This window comes from Schistocerca gregaria, chromosome 1 (assembly GCF_023897955.1).
Source record: "Schistocerca gregaria isolate iqSchGreg1 chromosome 1, iqSchGreg1.2, whole genome shotgun sequence".
Taxonomy (NCBI): Eukaryota; Metazoa; Arthropoda; class Insecta; order Orthoptera; family Acrididae; genus Schistocerca; species Schistocerca gregaria.
Window position 1 is genome coordinate 467,980,799 of NC_064920.1, and position 23,125 is coordinate 468,003,923.

The following is a 23,125-nucleotide window of genomic DNA, read 5'->3' on the forward strand; positions in this document are numbered from 1 at the left end:
AGTGGTGTATGACTGTGATAGTGAATTAGTGTACAATTCCATCTGACAGTGTTTGTACTCAGATCTTATGTGAAGTTCAGTTGAGAGATTAAATTTGTTTTTCCACTCAAGTTCCGAGTCTTTGTTGTTCCACATTTCCCAGATACAACAAATTAGCAGTGACAGACGCTGGTTGTTGATTTCAGTTTTGGTTTTGGTTTCATTGGTCCTCCCTTGCTTCTGGTCAAATGTCTCATGCCTCTGATGAGGGGGTCACTGTGATTTCTTTTCTTCTCTTGTTCTGTGCAAACAGTGTTAGGCATCATCAATTTATTCCTTTGCTTTTGTCTTTGTTTCTTCTCTCCCTTTCACCATGACAGACAACACTTCAAGGCCCACAACATCTTAGGTGATGTTCAGTGCTCTCCTTTCTTCTCTTGGGTTGGTGTTGATATCTTGCTTATCTGCGTAGAGCTGTTTCCCCTCAGCCAGTATCAGTTCCTTTCTCAGGCCTCACTGATGCTCTTGATAAGTATTTCAACTCTCAGGTGTTTGTCACCTGTGCTCATTGTAAGTTTTTTAGCACAAATTGCTGACTTCCCAATCATACTGGCAATGGCTCATGAAGTCCTGTGGTATGACCTGCATGTGTAAATGTGTCTATCCTTGTTGTAAGTCATATTTTGACACTTTATCTTACAGAACACTATTGTTCAAAATATTACTTATTCCTGACTATGTGTGGAGGTCTTCAAGCTCTCAGACTCTTCTGCTGAGGATGTTCTTTTGTATAATCAAGGAATAAGAATTATTCCGCTGAGTTGGAGATGTCACTCCCCATGGTTGCTGACCTTTATGCTCTTCAGTCCTCTCCACACAGGCCTTCCATTTCTGCTGGGTACTGTAAATGACCCACATCATGTCCGCAGCAATGCCACCCCACTGACAAGTTTCAGTCCTGCCCTCAGTGCTATATTTCTCGCCACAGGGAAGGCTGTAGTTTTCACCAGGTCAAATGTTTGTTTTGCAAGAAGGTTGCCCACATTCAAGAAGTTTGCTCCAAAAAAATGTGTGGGCACTCTGTTACTATGTCCATTTACAGCTTGGAGGCAATGGATGTCAGTTAGGTCAGCGGCAATGACTTTGTGTTCTTGCATCCGTCAGTTTCTGATGAGTCATTTCTGGTTCAAACCTGTTATAGTGTTTCCACTGCACCAGGATTGGTTCCAGTTGTTAATTATTCCCCGTGTCCCTCATTGCTTAAAGAGGAACCAAAAAATTTGTTCATTCAGTTGCTTATCCGGAATCGGGTTGTACAGTTCCAACTGGATACTGGGGCTTCTGTAACTTTGATTAATGGAGGTATATATGAGAAGCTCAGTTCTCCATGCTCTGACACAGACCCTCATTGCACTCAATGGAGATAGCACTGTCGTCCTAGGAACCTGTTCTTTGCCGATGCAATAGCGATCTACCTCTTAAGACAGTTCTGGCCACAGTGCTCCACTCCTATGACAGTTCTAAGATATTTGCCTTAATGCTTTTGACATTTATGGTTTTTAGATCTCATATAATGAGGCACTAATGAACTCTTACAACAGTGTTATGAAGCTCTGGACAAAATTCACCAGCTTTTTGGGGACCCTCTGGGTAGGGAAAAAGATTTTTTCACTCACATTATATTGAAGGATGTGGCTTAGTCAAGGTTCATTAAAGCTCGGGAAGACCATTGCAGTGAAGTTGCATCATATGCAGGACTTGGCAGTCATTACACCCATTTCTGTTAGTCAATGGGCAACCCCCCTCATCATTGTCAGGAAACTCAACAGCCACCTTCACCTGTGTACTGACTTAAAATCCACTATTAATGCACGGTCTGTCATGGATTCCCACTGTCACCTTCACTCTGAGCAGTTAATGGACAGATTACAAGGAGGCGTGTTCTTTTCCAAGATCAATCTCTGGAATGCTTACTTGAAACTCCTGTTGGATACTGAGACAAAGTCCTTCCTCATTTTCAGCACTCACACCAGGCTGTTCCAATATCAGTGCTTCTGTCCTGTCCATCTTCCAATAATTTCTGCAGCTACTGACACTGAAAGTACCCTATTGCACCAATTATCTTGATGACATTGTCATTTCTAGCAGGACTCCAGAGGAGCATCTCTGGAACCTGGAGTGCCTCTTCCAGACTCAAATCAAATATCTGAGCCACATTATTGAGCTACAGGGTGTTCGCCCTTCTGCCAGACACTTGGAGGCTATTCAGGAGTTCTCTTTCCCGAAGAATCTTTCTGCACTTTGGGCTGTTCTAGGCAAACTCTCATATTATCTCCACTTCATACCTAATGCTGCTCAGATTGCAGCACCCTTACATGCACTCCAGCAGAAGAATGTTCCTTTAATCTAGTCATCTGAGCAGGAGAACACTTTCCACACTTTAAAAACAGTTTTGTTTAGCGACAGGTTCCTTGTTCACTTTGGTCCTGCTAAACCAGTGATCCTCATAGTGGATGTTTGCTGTTACAGCAGAAAACTGCAGCTTCAAGTCCTTAGTCTCTTTTAAGTGTCGCATGACCCTTTTGCTTGCCAGTGAGGCATGCCTGGATCATTGTTAAAGCAACGTACTACTGCAATTGCATAAGCCAGGTCATATCTGGTTCTTAGCTGCATGAACATCAAACTGCCTATAGTTTCTCTTGAGGCAATAGTTCTCATGGCTTTTCTCTCTTTGTTTGTCTTGCAGCTCATATTGTGTGTAAGTACTTGATTGTTGTCTAAAGGTGTCGACACATGAACGCAGTCTTTCAGGATTTATTTATTTAATACTAGCTGAAAAACCTGGCAGTGACCAGGTATTCATTTTGCAAATTTTTGTTTAGAAATGGAAAGAAAAATCAACAGTGTTCGTAATGTAATATGTACCAAAAAATGTCATTCTCATACATTTGTGAAGGCACACGCATATGAATGAGAATAAAGAACATGTATGGAAATTAACGGCAAAGAACATATGTATCAGATGAGGTATAGATTCTCATTTCTAATTGTATTAACTTACACAGTCTTTCTTACTTTTACAGGAACAGCTAGATGTTAAAGGAAAATGTGATGCATGTAGAAGATGGACAATCTTTGCAGCAGAAACTTGGGGAGTAGGTGCTGTTAGCTCACTTCCAGAAATAGGTATATGGACTACTCGTCTGGGGACACAATTAACAAACAATTTGTTTCCACACAGTGCTTACAAATTTTGTGGTCGTAACTTGCAAGTGCTCTCATTTCATGTAAGTTTTAAAGATATTTTTTAAAGACAGCAAAGTTCAGTTTCAGTACCATTTACTGCAGATCTAATTATTTGTCAGTTTTTTGTTAGGCCAATTCATTTTTTGTTCTTTTCCATCCAAACTCTCAGAATTGTGTGTATTTCTAAAAAATCATGTTGCCATTTAACATCTTGTATTTCTTATACATACATCAATCATTTGGGCCCCTATTTCAGGATCATAATTTATATATTTACTCTGACACTCTGACAACTCAGGTGTAAGTGTTGAGAATGCTATACACTTTCATACATGCTCAATTATATCAAAAGAAAATTAAATCTAGAAAGGTAATAAATTATGTGACCAAACTACTGACCCGTACTTACCGTCAGGAGGCAAAATGTGTAGTACTGCTGACAGATGCATATAAAAGTAAAAGAGTCACTCTATATAGCTTTCAGAACTAATACTTCATTTGTTGTGAAGGGGAGAAGAATATGTTTGGTAAGCGTAAAAGGGAAGGGGAGGTCACTGAGTCCGCAGGATGAGAGAGACCAACTTTTAGTTTGGATGAGGTAGAGCAAAAATTTTATGATCTTTGTCAGTCCTCATTTCAAAGTTCTCTGTGTATCCTCAGTTTCATCCTGGGGTCTAAGCAACCTACCCTTCATTTTTAACCTTACCCAACATTTTTTATGCATCTGTCGGCAGTGTCATTCATTTTGTCTCCTGAAGGTAAGTCGATTCATACACCAAAAATTTCTTATAGCGTATATGTCTGGCAAAATAAAAACTATATATTACATTAAAGCTTAACTTCAATGAATAAAAATATATTTACAATAATTATACATCCCTAAAGTTAAAGCTAGGTGAATACCTATTACATATCTTTTTAAAATCTGTTTCATCATAAAAAAAAAAAAAAATGCTTTCAGGTGATATACACTACCGTTTGTGGAAATTGCAATGCCAAGGAGGAAACACATGAATTAAATTAATTTAATACCACAGGTTAGGTACACAACAAGTAACAAATGATTACCTTTTCAAATCTGTACATGTCCTTTGATCCCTACTATTCAGTATGCCATGTAGCCCCCACACACTGCAATTAGAGTTGCTTTACACCATGGTATTGAATCAATAAGGTTCTGAATACGAATCAGCACACACTCTGCTGCAGAGTGAAAATCTCATTCAGGTTCTGAATATGTTCCTGAGGGATTTTCCTCAATGCAGTTTGTATCCAAGCCTACAAATCAGTGACACCAGTTACTGGAGGACCATGACACACTAGGTGCCAACCAACCATATACCAGACATGTTCAGCGGGTGACACGTCGGGGGAAGCAATGGTACTTGTCGCTCTTCAAAGAAGGCCTGTACACTCCTTGCAATATGTGACCAGGCATTGTCCTATTGAAATGTGGCCTGTGGAGATGCCTGAAGCAGGAGGAGTACCTCAGCCTCCACAACCTCCGTTAGGAGTCTGGGGAAGCAGTGGTACCTTTCGCTCTCCAAAGAAGGCCTATACACTCCTTGCAATATGTGACCAGGCATTGTCCTGTTGAAATGTGGCCTGTGGAGATGCCTGAAGCAGGGGGAGTACCTCAGGCTCCACAACCTCCGTTAGGTACTGGTTGCTGTTCAAAGTGCCCGCAATATGTATGAGGCAAGATCGGTTGTTATAACCAATGGCACCCCAAACCGCCACACCTTGTGTTTGTCCGCTATGCCATTCCACAGTGCAGCCCTCCAGGTTGCACTCACCATGGTACTGCTGGACATGTATATGGCCATTACTGTAGGACACACTGAAGCATGATTCCTCTGAAAAGATTACATGTTGTCACTCAGCCACCCAGTCACAGTGTTCACGTGCCCATTTCAACTGGAAGAGCTTGTGGCTTCTGGACAATGGAAGCCAACATAATGGCATGTGTGCAGCCAGTCCAACCTGCAGCAGATGGTGATGAACTGTTGATGCGGTCAAGTTCACACCTTTTACTGCAACAATGAACCAACACTGTGGATGATGCTGTAGATGCATAACGGCCATGCAGACAAGATGACAGTCATCCTGTGCTGTGGTCATGTTCCGTGGTCCAGTTCCCACTTGTTGCTGCATTCGACTTTCCTCTATCCAATGCTTCTACACATGCATCACTGTCATAACAGCATGCCCTGTGCAAACCGAAATGTCATGGTATGACAACCCCATTTCCTGGGGACCAATCATTCTGCCCCGTTAGAACTCGCTCACATGCCGATGTGGCTTCCTTGGATGTTGACGAGGCATAGTGGTACTCACTGTATTGTTTACACCTTGGATGACAGCTCTGCACTGACTACACTAGGCACAACACTGGCCCTGACGGACTGACACAAGAGGGCTCTGCTCGGTCTACATGTACCACTTCTTGCTGCAAAACGTATCACTTATTATTTGCACACCTGTCACCACTTCCACCAAGTGTGGCACTATTCAGGTAATTCCTTCTTGGTGTTGCACTTTTCACAAACAGTGTATTTAAAGGTTTACACTGGAATGGGTAGGTATGAGATGATACTGTTCTTTCAGATTCAAGTTCTTATAGATTCTTTATTAACAATTGACCACCTGAAGTGGAATAGGCATTTTACCTTGATAGCATATTACATTTTCCTAGAATAGTACCTTGAAACTACATGAACATTACATATTCCAAATAGAATTTAGAAACGATAGTATAAACAATAAAATAATAAATAAATACAGTCAATGATGTCACATAATGAAGACCTTAAATATTGATGTAATTTGATTTTACGTTCATAAATTCAGTTAAGAAAGGATTAATAAGTGACCTGTTTAATAGCTTGCTTTTGAAGCTAGTTATGTAAGCTGACTGAGCAGAAAATGGAAATTTCTTAAATATTCTTGAGCTGTTGATTAGATGGGACTTTCGTGGTCTTGCCACTCTCTCCCTTGGTATATCTAATTTTATTTTGCATATAGCGTTGTTTCCAAACATGCTATATTGTTTTTCACATAAAGTGCTGAGACACTCACACACACACAAACACACACACACACACACAAACACACACACACAGAAAGAAACTTCCACATGGGAAAAATATATTAAAAACAAAGATTCCAAGACTTACCAAGCGGGAAAGCGCCATTAGATAGGCACAATGAATAAAACACACAAACACACACACAGAATTTCGAGCTTTCGCAACCGGTGGCTGCTTCGTCAGGAAAGAGGGAAGGAAAAGGAAAGATAAAAGGATGTGGGTTTTAAGGGAGAGGGTAAGGAGTCATTCCAATCCCGGGAGCGGAAAGACTTACCTTAGGGGGAAAAAAGAATAGGTATATACTCGCACGCACACACACACACACACACACACACACACACACACACACATATCCATCCATACATACACATACACAAGCAGACATATTTAAAGGCAAAGAGTATGGGCAGAGATGTAAGTCAAGGCGGGAGTGTGGAGGCAAAGATGATGTTGAATGACAGATGAGGTATGAGTGGCGGCAACTTGAAGTTAGCGGAGATTGAGGCCTGGTGGATAACGAGAAGAGAGGATATATTGAAGGGCAAGTTCCCATCTCCGGAGTTCGGATAGGTTGGTGTTGGTGGGAAGTATCCAGATAACTCGGATGGTATAACAGTGTGCCAAGATGTGTTGGCCGTGCACCAAGGCATGTTTAGCCACAGGGTGATCCTCATTACCAACAAACACTGTCTGCCTGTGTCCATTCATGCGAATGGACAGTTTGTTGCTGGTCATTCCCACATAGAAAGTGTCACAGTGTAGGAAGGTCAGTTGCTAAATCACGTGGGTGCTTTCACACGTGGCTCTGCCTTTGATCGTGTACACCTTCCGGGTTACAAGACTGGAGTAGGTGGTGGTTGGAGGGTGCATAGGGGAGGTTTTACACCAGGGGCAGTTGCAAGGATAGGAGCCAGAGGGTATGGAAGGTGGTTTGGGGATTTCATAGGGATGAACCAAGAGGTTACAAAGGTTAGGTGGATGGCGGAAAGACACTCTTGATGGAGTGGGGAGGATTTCATGAAGGATGGATCTCATTTCGGGGCAGGATTTTAGGAAGTCGTATCCCTGCTGGAGAGCCACATTCAGAGTCTGATCCAGTCCCGGGAAGTATCCTGTCACAAGTGGGGCACTTTTGGGGTTCTTCTGTGAGAGGTTCTGGGTTTGAGGGGATGAGGAAGTGACTCTGGTTATCTGCTTCTGTACCAGGTCGGGAGGGTAGTTGTGGGATGCGAAAGCTTTTTTCAGGTTGTTGGTGTAATGGTCCAGGGATTCAGGACTGGAGCAGATTCGTTTGCCACGAAGGCCTAGGCTGTAGGGAAGGGACCGTTTCATATGGAATGGGTGGCAGCTGTCATAATGGAGGTACTGTTGCTTGTTGGTGGGTTTGATGTGGACGGATGTGTGCAGCTGGCCATTGGACAGATGGAGGTCAACGTCAAGGAAAGTGGAATGGGATTTGGAGTAGGACCAGGTGAATCTGATGGAACCAAAGCAGTTGAGGTTGGAGAGGAAATTCTGGAGTTGTTCTTCACTGTGAGTCCAGATCATGAAGATGTCATCAATAAATCTGTACCAAACTTTGGGTTGGCAGGCTTGGGTAACCAAGAAGGCTTCCTCTAAGCGACCCATAAATAGGTTGGCACACGAGAGGGCCATCTTGGTACCCATGGCTGTTCCCTTTAATTGTTGGTATGTCTGGCCTTCAAAAGTGAAGAAATTGTGGGTCAGGATGAAGCTGGCTAAGGTGACAAGGAAAGAGGTTTTAGGTAGAGTGGCAGGTGATTGGCGTGAAAGGAAGTGCTCCATTGCAGCGAGGCCCTGGACGTGCAGGATATTTGTGTATAGGGAAGTGGCATCAATTGTTACTAGGATGGTTTCTGGGGGTTACAGACTGGGTACGGATTCCAGGCATTCGAGAAAGTGTTTGGTGTCTTTGATGAAGGATGGGAGACTGCATGTAATGAGTTGAAGGTGTTGATCTACGTAGGCAGAGATATGTTCTGTGGGGGCTTGGTAACCAGCTACAATGGGGCGGCCAGGATGTTTGGGTTTGTGAATTTTAGGAAGTAGGTAGAAGGTAGGAGTGTGAGGTGTTGGTGGGGTCAGGAGTTTGATGGAGTCAGGTGAAAAGATTTGTAGGGGGCCTAAGGTTCTGAGGATTCCTTGAAGCTCCGCCTGGACATTAGGAATGGAATTACCTTGGCAAACTTTGTATGTAGAGTTGTCTGAAAGCTGACGCAGTCCCTAAGCCACATACTCCCAATGATCAAGTACCACGGTTGTGGAACCCTTGTCAGCCGGAAGAATGATGATGGATCGGTCAGCTTTCAGATCACGGATAGCCTGGGTTTCGGCTGTGGTGATGTTGGGAGTAGGATTAAGGTTTTTCAAGAAAGATTGAGAGGCAAGGCTGGAAGTGAGAAATTCCTGGAAGGTTTGGAGAGGTGGATTTTGAGGAAGAGGAGGTGGGTCCCGCTGTGATGGAGGACGGAACTGTTCCAGGCAGGGTTCAATTTGGATAGTGTTTTGGGGAGTTGTATCATTAGGAGTGGGATCAGGATTATTTTTCTTCATGGCAAAGTGATATTTCCAGCAGAGACTACGAGTGTAGGACAGTAAATCTTTGACAAGGGCAGTTTGGTTGAACCTGGGAGTGGGGCTGAAGGTGAGGCCTTTGGATAGGACAGATGTTTCGGATTGGGAGAGAGGTTTGGAGGAAAGGTTAACTACTGAATTGGGGTGTTGTGGTTCCAGATTGTGTTGACTAGAATTTTGAGGTGTTGGGGGGAGTGGAGCTGGAAGTGGGAGATAGAGTAGATGGGAGAGACTGGGTCTGTGTGCAATGAGAGGAGGTTTAGGTTTGTTGGAAAGGTTGTGGAGGGTGAGTGAGTTGCCTTTCCGGAGGTGGGAAACCAGGAGATTGGATAGTTTTTTGAGGTGGAGGGTGGCATGCTGTTCTAATTTGCGGTTGGCCTGTAGGAGGATGCTATGAACAGCCGGTGTGGATGTGGGAGAGGAAAGATTGAGGACTTTGATTTGGGATAGGAGTTGACGGGTGTGTTCATTGGCCGATTCGATGTATAGGTGAAGGATTAGGCAGGTGAGGGCTATGGATTGTGCTGTTTGGAACTGATATAAGGACTGATGGAAAGAAGGATTGCAGCCAGAGATGGGAACTTTAAGTGTGAGGCCTTTGGGGGTAATGCCAAATGTCAGACAAGCCTGAGTAAATAAAATATGGGAGCGTAATCTGGCTAGGGTGAAGGCATGTTTGCGGAGGGAATGTAAATAAAATTTAATGGGGTCGTTGTAGGGATGTTGTGAGGCTGACATGGTATTAGAAGGTGGAAAGGGTAATGTGAGGTTAAAGTGAAAATAATATATATATATATATATATATATATATATATATATATATATATATATATATATATATATATATATAGGGAGGGATAAAAGTGTGAAAAAAGTCGAGATAAAAGTGTGAAAAAAGTCGAAAAGTGTTGGTTTGAGATGAGCTATGTTGATCCTGTGCTGAACTTAGGTTGGTGAACAACAATGGGTGCAAAGGTTAGGTAGTTGTGTTGTCTCCAAAACACGTTAAAGGGTGGGGAAATTCAGGAAAATTTCGAAAAAATTTCTCGATAAAAGATTCGAAAAAAAAGAAAAAAGTTTTTGAAGAAAGTTTCGAAAAAAATTTTTGGAATAAAATCTCGAAATAAATGCGTGTAAATGTATCTGTGGCGTCGACACACGGATCGATACGCCAAAACATGATACGTGTATAGTATCTTCGATTGATGTTCTTTGTAGGTTGACTTCCGGGAATCAGTTCCCATCTGTACCCCGTTCTGTACAGTTGATTATGAATAAAGTATTGTGATAGGAAGCGAGAGACGTGGTTATTACCTTCCCACCCTTGCCCCTTCCTGAGTGGTGACCCTGACTTTCGAATTTCGAGTTAAAAGTGACTGCCGCGCCGGCTTCCGTGTACCGTGTGAACCTCTGTTCATTACACAATGGCCCTTTACAACACGCCGCCGCTGCCCGGTTTTCACCAGCAACAGCAAGTATGTTCGAGCACGCAAGCTGTGTTCGGCGTCCGACGTGTATATCCACACTCCTACAGCCTTGAGAACCCAGGGACCTCGTCAGGTGCAGTTGTTTTGAACATGCCGCCAGCGGTTTCTGACTCCGGCTTTGTCAGCCCCGAAGTAATCCAGTTTTCGCCGCATAGCAGTGCTAGAAGCCTTTATACACGGGTGCCGAACGTTAATGCAAGTGCTGTAAATATAGGGGAGCATAGTTTTCATAATGTGCCACAGCAGGACGCCTGTTCGAATGTGCAAGCTCCACATGTGTATCACTCCGCGCCTGCTGCTCGCTACGTGAATGACACTCGCCAGTCCGTTACTCCGAGTGTTCATCAGTGCATTAATTTGAGTGCGTCAGGCCCCAGCAACCTCATCAGTGACTCCGTGATGGACAATTTCGCTGCAGACGTTGAAGATCAATGGCATCACAACCTGTCGAACAACTTTGGCCTTCCGCCACAGCAATCGGTCCCGCTTCGCTCCGCACCGGGGTTCGTGCTAACGGACTTCACTTCTCCTACAGGAACTGCCAACACAGCCGGCACATCAGCTTCCTCTCTACCGCCTCCACGACGCCAAGTTAACTTTGACTTGCCTACTCCTGCATGCGCGAGCGGCCGTCAGCACGCTCCAACATCCGGTTTGTCTAACCTACCGAAACTTCCAGCTTTTAAACCTGCTTACCCGGAGTTCTGGTTCAACCTGGTGGAGCAAACTTTCAGTGTCTGTGCACTCGATGACAACGCTCGTTTCACGTGTCCCATGAACCACCTCCACGACCGTGTCGACTTAATTTACGACTTGGTTAAGTCACCTCCTCCGAACGAGAAATACGTTACAGCTAAACAAACAATACTGGAACGTGTCTCGAAGACAAGAAGAGAAAACGTTCGGCAGCTCATCTATGAAGAACGCCTCGGTGACAGGTCTCCGTCTCAGCTGTGGCGATGTCTTCGACTTCTCGTCGGTGAACGCGACATGCCAGACGACACACTCACCGAGATTTGGACGGAAAAGCTGCCTCTGTCTGTTCAAACCGCTATCTCCGCCTACGAAGATAGACCTAACAGCGAACGCTTGCGCGCTGCCGACCGAGCTTACTCCGCTCTACAACGTGAACGCCGTGCCCAACAGTCTGGCAGCTACGCCAGTTTCCAACCACAGCCCGAATCCCAACGTGGACGCCCTACGAAACCTAAGTCAGTCAAGCTCGCAGCACTACCGGCAACTTCAAGTCCGCGAAACAACAGTGCATTTGACCCAGCAGAAGATTCTGGGCCGCCGCCGCCTGACCACTCGCAGGAGCAGGCGTCCCCCCATAAATACTGTTTCTTCCACGCAAGATTCGGGGAACAAGCACGCAATTGTAAACCGCCGTGCTCATACCCAAACTTCAATCGCAGGTAGGCAGCGGCGCCACCTCCTGCGAGGTAAGCAACGGGCGCTGTCCCACGCTCCATTCTGTGTCCAACGCTAATGCTTCGAAAGGGCGCGTCTATGTCCGCGACCGGAACTCGGGCACAAACTTTCTCATCGACATGGGCGCAGATGTTTCCCTACTTCCACCCAGTCTCGCTACTGACAAGATCCGACCACAAAAAACTGTCCTACATGCGGTGAACTCATCTAATTTGTCGTGCTCGGGTTCTACTTCGTATACAGTGTCCCTCTCGCCTGAGTGCAGCCTGCAGTGGTCCTTCCTGGTGGCTGACATCAGCGAGCCCATTGTGGGAATAGACTTCCTACGACACCACAAACTGTGGCCTGACCTCGTCAAAAACACAGTGTTCTACTATCCTAAGCAGAAACACATCCCGTGTGCCTTGCTGTGCGCGAATACTATCACAAAACAGGTCCGCCTGGCTAGGAAGTGTAACAACCCCTCCCCCGAGCTCCTGTCGTGGACCAATAATTGGCTCGCGGAGCGTGTTGAGTCTACACGCCTGCGTCTGGAACAACTGGAGTTAGGTTTTTGCCTCAAAGACTTAAGTAACGAGTTATCTTCAGCACGGCAGAGGCTTGCAGCAGACGACGCATCGGCGGCACACGAGGTTAGTCAGTGCAACTACAGTGTTCTCGCACCCGAGTGCATTTGTGACAGTATACCGCATAAACTGTGCAGTTTCCGTGCTCCCGCCAGCCCGAACCGTGTAAATCCGAGTGCTGATTCATCTCCTTCCTCGTTCAGGCAGCTAACTTCCATGGCGCAGGTTAACGTTTTTGACAGACTGCCACCAGCTGTTCATTCGCGCCCGCTGGCGCCACCAAGCTCGACAGCGGCACCCTCGGTTACTAGTACACAGTGTACCAACCTTGTTTCGCGTAGCTCACTTGTTGGAAACTCCCAGCTAACCAACAGTTGGCACTCATACAAACTTTCGCCGTCCGCGCCACAACCCAACCTAGCGGCCGCCGCGCGCACTACGCCACAGGCAGACGCCTCTCGCACAGCGTCGTGCGTTGCCGTGGTTACCAACGGAACCGCCCACAAACTTCGCTTGCTAGATGGACCGCCTATCTCTTGCCGCCCACGCCGTATCAAGCCAGAATTAATGAAAGTGGCTCGTGAACAAATAGACGAGCTCTTAACGGCTGGTGTGATTGAACCATCTGCCGGATGCTGGGCGTCGCCTATCCACTTCGTCACAAAAAGCGACGGCACCTGGCGTATGGTCGGCGACTATAGTAAGTTGAACTCACGGACTATCATAGACAAGTACCCAGTTCCTAACGTCGCGGATTTTAACCATGCTCTGGCAGGCGCCAAGTATTTCTCAGTAGTGGACTGTAAGAGGGCGTATCACCAAATTCCGATGGCTCCCGAGGATATCGAGAAAACAGCTGTTACAACACCTTTCGGCCTTTTCCAGTACCGATTCATGCCCTTTGGCCTCCGCAACGCCGCAAAAACTTGGCAGAGATTCATAAACGAGGTGTTGTTTCATTTGGATTTTTGTTTTGTGTACCTGGACGATATTCTAATCTTCAGTCCCACCTTGCAAAAGAACAAGGAACACTTGCAGATTGTTAAAGACACCCTTACCGCTGCTGGTGTTGAACTAAATAATAAGAAGCTCCAGTTGCACCAGACTTCGGTAAGATTCTTAGGCTACATAGTGTCAGCTAAGGGTCTCACTCCTCCCGAGGATAAAATCAAACCTGTTTTGGACTTGCCACGCCCTCACACATTCAAAGAACTACGCAGGTTCGTTGGAACAGTCAACTATTATAGGAAGCATTTGCCAGCCGCAGCTGAGGTTCAGGCTCCCCTAACAGACGCCCTTGCTGGCAAAAATACAACTGGTATCCGCCCAGTTCCCTGGACCCCCGCCATGGAACAAGCTTTTGACAAGCTGAAGCACCTACTAGCCAATGCAGTGACTGTTGCCCACCCACATCCGGACGCTACATTGTTCATAACTGCAGACGCCAGTGATACCGCAGTTGGCGCAGTCCTCAGCCAAACTGTCGGAGATACTACCTCCCCTTTGCAGTTCTTTTCTAAGAAGCTCAACGGCGCTCAAAAAAAGTACTCAGCCTTTGACAGGGAGCTCTTGGCCGTCTACGAGGCCGTTAAAAAATTTTGCGCCGAGGTCGAGGGCAGGGACTTCTACATATTAACGGACCATAAACCTTTGGTCGCTGCTGTAAAGAACCCTCCGGCCGACCCTCCGCCTAGACGCTTCCGTCATTTAGACTATATATTGCAATTTACCTCCGACATACGATACATCAAGGGTGCGGATAATGTGGTCGCAGATTTTTTGTCCCGTGTTGGTGCTGTCACAACCCTGATAGACCTATCTAACTTGCCTCAGCTGCAGACTGCCGATACGGATACCATGGACCTCATTTCTGATAGCAGCTCATCACTCAAACCGGTACGGTCCACCTTCCCAGGTGTCATAGGCGAGGTTTGGTGTGACGAGTCAACTGGTACACTGCGCCCCTTCATACCCAAACCTCTGCAGAGGCAAGTGTTTGACAAATTACACAACCTAGCTCACCCGGGAGTGAGGGCCTCTACGAGGCTCGTTGCAGAGCGCTTTGTCTGGCACGACATGCGGCGGGACTGCCAAGCGTGGGCCCGTGCCTGCATTCCGTGCCAAAGGAATAAGGTTTCGCGGCACACATCGCCCCCACTAGGCAGCTTCACTGCTCCTCCCAGTCGTTTCCAGCACGTTCACATCGACTTGGTGGGCCCCCTCACCCCCTCTGAGGGTTACAGATACGTGCTATCTGTCATAGACAGAACCACCCGTTGGGTGGAAGCTGCCCCGCTAACTAATATTACATCTGAATCAGTGGCACGAACTTTCATAGACACTTGGCTTTCACGTTTCGGCTGCCCTGTTTACTTGACAACCGACCAAGGCCATCAGTTTGAGTCGGCCTTGTTTTCAGAACTATGTAGACTGTGCGGCATCAAGAAGATTCATTCCACAGCGTACCACCCTCAAAGCAATGGCCTTGTGGAACGGTGGCATAGGACACTTAAGACGGCCCTACGTTGCCATGGCCCCCTTTGGACGGAAGCCCTGCCATTCGTCTTACTCGGTTTGCGGACCACCTTCAAAGAAGACCTGAAAGGCACAGTCGCGGAGTTTGTCTACGGTCAGTCCCTTACACTGCCAGGCGAACTTGTTGCTCCTACTCCAGTCATCAAACCCTCTGAACTGCCGTCCCTAGTAGAACGGGTGAGGTTACACTGTAACAAGCTTCAACCCCCATCCCCTTCCAGCCACACTCCTCTGCACGTATATGTCCCCAAGGCACTTGACACGTGCGACTTTGTGTTCCTTCGGGACGACACTGTAAGAGCCCCGTTACAGCCCCCTCACACAGGTCCGTTCAGAGTCGTCAAACGAACGAGTAACACGATGGACATTGTAATTAAGGGCACAGTAACTACCATCTCCCTCAACAGGGTTAAACCGGCTCACGTTGAATTTTCTCCTATCTCGCCTACCGGTGAAGAGACCACACCCTCCGGCCGTCTTCGGCCCTCTTCCTCCGCTCATGATCCAAGTACACTAACGCCTGCACAAGCCCCATCAATGAGCCCACACTCTTTCCGGGGTTTCTCACCCCCCGGCTCCCATAGCCCAGTCCCCGGCTCTCAGGACTCTAATATAACCGTCCCGTCTTCATGCGAGAGCACACCGCGCCGCTCTTCTAACCGGTGTAGCACGCAGGCTCCCGCCGTGCCCACCCAGACCCTACCATCCCACGCCCACCACACAGACACACCCCTCTCTACTCACAGCACTCCGCCTTCGCTGTGCCACAGTTTCCCCACCCCACCGGCTCAGCATACCTCACCATTAGCAGGCGCCACTTACGAGCTCTCTACCCACGTTCATCCTGATGACATTTGTGGATTGTCTGTTGTCGTTAGTGGTGATACTGTGTCAGTGCTGCTTGCGTGTGACGATTCATGTGACCCGTTAGGTGGTGTGTCGCAACGTGTAGTGAAGCGTTTCAGAATCCCTCAAAGTGCTACGTGTGGTAAACTACGTGCTTACGTTAGGCCGAGTGGAAAGGTGATCATCAGGTTCCCCGCCGACGACGCCCTTCCACACCAGCGCTCCCGCACCGGCCGACGACTTCGACCGCCGACGTCGCTTCACGACTTCGAAATCAACATCCCAGGATTTGCTCCACGCTCTCCTCCCACACGGCCCGTGCCGTTAGATGCGGAGGAACTCATTGTAACCAACTTAGGCTATCAACCCCCCCACCCCCCCCCCCCACCATCGGGTATGTACTCCATACTGAAGGGGGGGGCTATGTGGCGTCGACACACGGATCGATACGCCAAAACATGATACGTGTATAGTATCTTCGATTGATGTTCTTTGTAGGTTGACTTCCGGGAATCAGTTCCCATCTGTACCCCGTGCTGTACAGTTGATTATGAATAAAGTATTGTGATAGGAAGCGAGAGACGTCGTTATTACCTTCCCACCCTTGCGCCTTCCTCATATTCAAAGACTGGTTGTGTACTGGCAGGTTATGAGAATGAAGCTAACAATTGTTTGATGAGAAATAATAACGTTTAAACCTGTGGGAAGCTGCTAAAAAATGATCGGTTATGTGGGAAATACGGGAATGGAAATAAAACGAAAGTTGTTGGAAATACCTGAGATGGTTGTTTAATGGGTGAAAGGAACTGAAGCTGTGAAATAGTATTCACGAGTTTACACGAAATGATTGTAAACTTAGAACAGTGGATTTTATAGCAGCGGTTATGTTGAAAGCGTTAAAATTTTTTAGGTTATGGTTTGGGAGTAAATTACGTATTATTGAGTATAATTAGGCAAGATAAAATGTATGGTAGATTACAGAAAAAGGGAAAAAGTGAAACTACTTGTACAAACAAAAAGAGAAATTAAGATGATAGAGAAGATTTCGAAATGCAACAGAGACAATAACAAACGTAATTGTTGGGTTCAAATTAATGATGATGTAAATAAAATAAAAAGAAACTTCCACATGGGAAAAAATATATTAAAAACAAAGATTCCAAGACTTACCAAGTGGGAAAGCGCCGGTAGATAGGCACAATGAATAAAACACACAAACACACACACAGAATTTCGAGCTTTCGCAACCGGTGGCTGCTTCGTCAGGAAAGAGGGAAGGAAAAGAAAAGATGAAAGGATGTGGGTTTTAAGGGAGAGGGTAAGGATTCATTCCAATCCCGGGAGTGGAAAGACTTACCTTAGGGGGAAAAAAGGATAGGTATATATTCGCACACACACACACACACACACACACACACACACACATCCATCCATACATACACAGACACAAGCAGACATATTTAAAGGCAAAGAGTATGGGCAGAGATGTAAGTCAAGGCGGAAGTGTGGAGGCAACGATGATGTTGAATGACAGATGAGTTATGAGTGGCGGCAACTTGAAATTAGCGGAGATTGAGGCCTGGTGGATAACGAGAAGAGAGGATATATTGAGGGGCAAGTTCCCATCTCCGGAGTTCGGATAGGTTGGTGTTGGTGGGAAGTATCCAGATAACTTGGACGGTGTAACAGTGTGCCAAGATGTGCTGGCCGTGCACCAAGGCATGTTTAGCCACAGGGTGATCCTCATTACCAACAAACACTGTCTGCCTGTGTCCATTCATGCGAATGGATAGTTTGTTGCTGGTCATTCCCACATAGAAAGTGTCACAGTGTAGGCAGGTCAGTTGGTAAATCACGTGGGTGCTTTCACACGTGGCTCTGCGTTTGATCGTGTACACCTTCCGGGTTACAAGACTGGAGTAGGTGGTGGTTGGAGGGTGCATAGGGGAGGTTTTACACCAGGGGCAGTTGCAAGGGTAGGAGCCAGAGGGTAGGGAAGGTGGTTTGGGGATTTCATAGGGATGAACCAAGAGGTTACAAAGGTTAGGTGGATGGCGGAAAGACACTCTTGGTGGAGTGGGGAGGATTTCATGAAGGATGGATCTCATTTCGGGGCAGGATTTTAGGAAGTCGTATCCCTGCTGGAGAGCCACATTCAGAGTCTGATCCAGTCCCGGGAAGTATCCTGTCACAAGTGGGGCACTTTTGGGGTTCTTCTGTGAGAGGTTCTGGGTTTGAGGGGATGAGGAAGTGGCTCTGGTTATCTGCTTCTGTACCAGGTCGGGAGGGTAGTTGTGGGATGCGAAAGCTGTTTTCAGGTTGTTGGTGTAATGGTCCAGGGATTCAGGACTGGAGCAGATTCGTTTGCCACGAAGGCCTAGGCTGTAGGGAAGGGACCGTTTCATATGGAATGGGTGGCAGCTGTCATAATGGAGGTACTGTTGCTTGTTGGTGGGTTTGATGTGGACGGATGTGTGAAGCTGGCCATTGGACAGATGGAGGTCAACGTCAAGGAAAGTGGCATGGGATTTGGAGTAGGACCAGGTGAATCTGATGGAACCAAAGCAGTTGAGGTTGGAGAGGAAATTCTGGAGTTGTTCTTCACTGTGAGTCCAGATCATGAAGATGTCATCAATAAATCTGTACCAAACTTTGGGTTGGCAGGCTTGGGTAACCAAGAAGGCTTCCTCTAAGCGACTCATAAATAGGTTGGCACACGAGAGAGCCATCTTGGTACCCATGGCTGTTCCCTTTAATTGTTGGTATGTCTGGCCTTCAAAAGTGAAGAAATTGTGGGTCAGGATGAAGCTGGCTAAGGTGACAAGGAAAGAGGTTTTAGGTAGGGTGGCAGGTGATTGGCGTGAAAGGAAGTGCTCCATTGCAGCGAGGCCCTGGATGTGCAGGATATTTGTGTATAGGGAAGTGTCATCAATTGTTACAAGGATGGTTTCTGGGGGTTACAGACTGGGTACGGATTCCAGGCATTCGAGAAAGTGGTTGGTGTCTTTGATGAAGAATGGGAGACTGCATGTAATGAGTTGAAGGTGTTGATCTACGTAGGCAGAGATATGTTCTGTGGGGGCTTGGTAACCAGCTACAATGGGGCAGCCAGGATGTTTGGGTTTGTGAATTTTAGGAAGTAGGTAGAAGGTAGAAGTGCGAGGTGTCGGTGGGGTCAGGAGTTTGATGGAGTCAGGTGAAAGGTTTTGTAGGGGGCCTAAGGTTCTGAGGATTACTTAAAGCTCCACCTGGACATCAGGAATGGGATCACCTTGGCAAACTTTGTATGTAGAGTTGTCTGAATGCTGATGCAGTCCCTCAGCCACATACTCCCGAAGGTCAAGTACCACGGTCATGGAAGCCTTGTCAGCTGGAAGAATGATGATGGATCGGTCAGCTTTCAGATCATGGATAGCCTGGGTTTCGGCTGTGGTGATGTTGGGAGTAGGATTAAGGTTTTTCAAGAAAGATTGAGAGGCAAGGCTGGAAGTGAGAAATTCCTGGAAGGTTTGGAGAGGTGGATTTTGAGGAAGAGGAGGTGGGTCCCGCTGTGATGGAGGACGGAAGTGTTCCAGGCAGGGTTCAATTTGGATAGTGTTTTGGGGAATTGTATCATTAGGAGTGGGATCGGGATTATTTTTCTTCGTGGCAAAGTGATATTTCCAGCAGAGACTATGAGTGTAGGACAGTAAATCTTTGACAAGGGCAGTTTGGTTGAACCTGGGAGTGGGGCTGAAGGTGAGGCCTTTGGATAGGACAGATGTTTCGGATTGGGAGAGAGGTTTGGAGGAAAGGTTAACTACTGAATTGGGGTGTTGTGGTTCCAGATTGTGTTGACTAGAATTTTGAGGTGTTGGGGGAAGTGGAGCTGGAAGTGGGAGATTGAATAGATGGGAGAGACTGGGTCTGTGTGCAATGAGAGGAGGTTGAGGTTTGTTGGAAAGGTTGGCGAGTTGGATCATTAGGAGTGGGATCAGGACTATTTTTCTTCGTGGCAAAGTGATATTTCCATTGGACAAATGGAGGTCAACATCAAGGAAAGTGGCATGAGATTTGGAGTAGGACGAGGTGAATCTGATGGAACCAAAGGAGTTGAGGTTGGAGAGGAAATTCTGGAGTTCTTCTTCACTGTGAGTCCAGATCATGAAGATGTCATCAATAAATCTGTACCAAACTTTGGGTTGGCAGGCCTGGGTAACCAAGAAGGCTTCCTCTAAGTACCCATAAATAGGTTGGCGTACAAGGGGGCCATCCTGGTACCCATGGCTGTTCCCTTTAATTGTTGGTATGTCTGGCATTCGAAAGTGAAGAAGTTGTGAGTTAGGATGAAGCTGGCTAAGGGAATGAGGAAAGAGGATTTAGGTAGGGTGACAGGTGACCAGCATTAACGGAAGTGCTCCATCACAGCAAGGCCCTGGATGTGCAGGATATTTGTGTATAAGGAAGTGGCATCAATGGTTTCCGGGGGTAACAGATTGGGTAAGGATTCCAGGCCTTTGAGAAAGTGGTTGGTGTCTTTGATGAAGAATGGGAGACTGCATGTAATGGGTTGAAGGTGTTGATCTATGTAGGCAGAGATATGCTCTGTGGGGGCTTGGTAACCAGCTACCATGGGGTGGCTGGGATGATTGGGTTTGTGAATTTTAGGAAAAACTCAATCATCCCAGCCGCCCCACTGTAGCTGGTTACCAAGCCCCTACAGAACGTATCTCTGCCTACGTAGATCAACACCTTCAACCCATTACATGCAGTCTCCCATCCTTCACCAAAGACACCAACCACTTTCTTGAATGTCTGGAATCCTTACCCAAACTGCTAATACAAAACAAAAAAAAGTTTGTGTCATCTTGGTTCCCAGATCTCCTGAAGATAGACGTTGGCAGTGGATTTTTTTATCACAGACACAGTCCCTTTGAATGTTCAGAGATGGCACTAAACCCAGCCAAAGATGTAAACAACCATGCATGAGCAGAGCCTATTAGACGGAGGGGGTCTGACAGCCGATCAGTTCCAGTCATTCCACCAGGAAGGAGGTATACAGCTCGTGCTGTCTGTAGTTCAACTATGGCTAAACGATCAGTACCATAGTTCAATCACATCCGCATTGTTATTTTGTGCCAGGAAGGGCTCTCAACAAGTGAAGTGTGCAGGCATCTTGAAGTGAACCAAAATGATGTTGTTTTTACATGGAGGAGATACATAGAGACAGAAAATGTTGATGACATGCCTTGCTTAAGCTGCCCAAGGGCTACTATTGCTATGGGTGACCACTTCCTATGGATTATGGCTTGGAGTAAACCTGACAGCAACGCCACCGTGTTGAATAATGCTTTTCACGCAACCACAGGATGTTGTGTTACGACTAAAACTGTGTGAAATAGGCTGTATGATGCACAACTTCACTACTGACGTCCATGACAAGGTCCATCTTTGCAACCATGATACCATGCAGTGCAGTTCAGATGTGCCCAACAACAAGCCAAATGGACCGCTCAGGATTGGCAGCACATTCTCTTATCCAATAAGTGTCGCATATGCCTTCAACCAAACAATTGTCAGAGATGTGTTTGTAGGCAACCCAGTCAGGCTGAACACCTTAGACACACTGCCCAGCGAGTGGAGCAAGGTGGAGGTTCCGTGCTGTTTTGGGGTGGCATTATGTGGGGCCGACGTACATTGCTGGCGGTCACGTAAGGCACCGTAATGGCTGTACGATACGTGAATGCTATCCTCCATCTGATAGTGCAACTATATCAGCAGCATATTGGCCATGCATTCATCTTCATGGACAACAATTCATGCCCCCATCATGCACATCTTCTTTCAGGATAATGACATCACTCGACTAGAGTGGCCAGCATGTTCTCCAGACATGAACCCTATTGTACATGCCTGGGATGGACTGAAAAGAGCTGTTTATGGACAATGTGACCCACCAACCACTCTGAGGGACGTATGCTGATTTTCCGTTGAGGAGTGGGACAATGACCAACAGTGCCTATATGAACTTGTGGATAGTATGCCATGATGATTAGAGGCATGCATCAATGCAAGAGGACATGCTACTGGGTATTAGAGGTACTGGTGTGTAGAAAATTCTGGGCCACCATCTCTGAGGTTCTCGCTGTATGGTGGTACAGCATGCATTGTGTGGTTTTCATGAGCAATAAAAAGAGCAGAAATGATGTTTATGTTGATGTCTATTCCAATTTTCTCTACAGGTTCTGGAATTCTTGGACCCAAGGTGAGGCAAAACATTTTTGATGTGTGTATTTTGAACTGTATGAATATTAGCTGGCAGTTCTCTAATCTACCAACATTGCTCATTGCTCATACCTCCTTTCATTTGAATTTTTTCAAACTTTACTAACGTTTGGAAAACGTCCCTGTATCAGCAGTCTACTCTATATGTGACTATAAGTCTAAAATAAATAACTATTAAATATTATTTTTTTACTAAGCCTTTCAATTTCCATATTAAATAAGTAACTTGAGATAATTGTATACAGGAATGGTTAATGCATGTTTAGCAAGTTAACTTAAAGACTACATGAATTCCCACAATTTTAACTGCTTTCACTTTTGCCTCTTTTGACAATTGTAGCATTATCTGCTGGGTATCATGGTTTCAAAGGACTGTATTTAATGACAACCAATTTAGTGTGACTTCCATGACATCTTGCATCAAATCTTGCAAAACTAATGTGTTCTCATGCTGAGCTAGCAATGTTGTCTCATCGGCTTAACAAATAACAGAGTTGGGAAGCTGTGGGGTAAATCAAATAAGAGAGTTGGGAAGCAGTGGGGTAAATCATTGATTGCAATTACAAAAAAAAGAAGGGCCCAAGGAGAGAACTTTTTGGGACCCCTGTTTCAACTTGTTGCAGCTGTGAGTGCCTGTTTCTGACAGAGGCAAACTGTTTCCTATTGATTGTGTATGATACAATTATGTGCCTGTTTATGATAGAGAGTACCTGTTCCCTTTTGGTTTGGTATGAGACAATTGCTGACAGTGCAGAGCCTTGTACACCAAAGAATTTGAGTTTAGCAAGTAAGGCATAAGGATTAATACAGTCAAATGCCTTCTTAAATCACACAAAATGGCTGAAGCTTTATTTTTATTTTCAAAGTCTATTGTTACTTCATTGACCACTGAGAGAACAGCAGTGGTAGTATTTCTTCCCTTGTGGAAGCCAAATTGACTATTAGAAAGTCAATTATGCAGCTCAGAGTAGTTGCTCAAATGTTCAAAAATAAGAGATTCAAATATTCTGGAGAAAATTGAAGCAATTTAAACTGTTTGGCAATTTTTGAGATCATATTTGTCACCTTTTTTTGTACACTGGAATAA

The 23,125-nt window shown here is 45.9% G+C and overlaps 1 protein-coding gene across 1 annotated transcript in view; it reads left to right on the forward strand.

The window, feature by feature from the left end:
• LOC126354706 (ionotropic receptor 93a) overlaps nt 1-23,125 on the forward strand; it is a 328,580-nt gene that overhangs the window by 180,268 nt on the left and 125,187 nt on the right. The window contains exon 7 of the mRNA XM_050004573.1: nt 3,063-3,266. Within this exon, the coding sequence (XP_049860530.1) occupies nt 3,063-3,266 (204 nt within the window). The remainder of the gene's footprint in view (nt 1-3,062; nt 3,267-23,125) is intronic.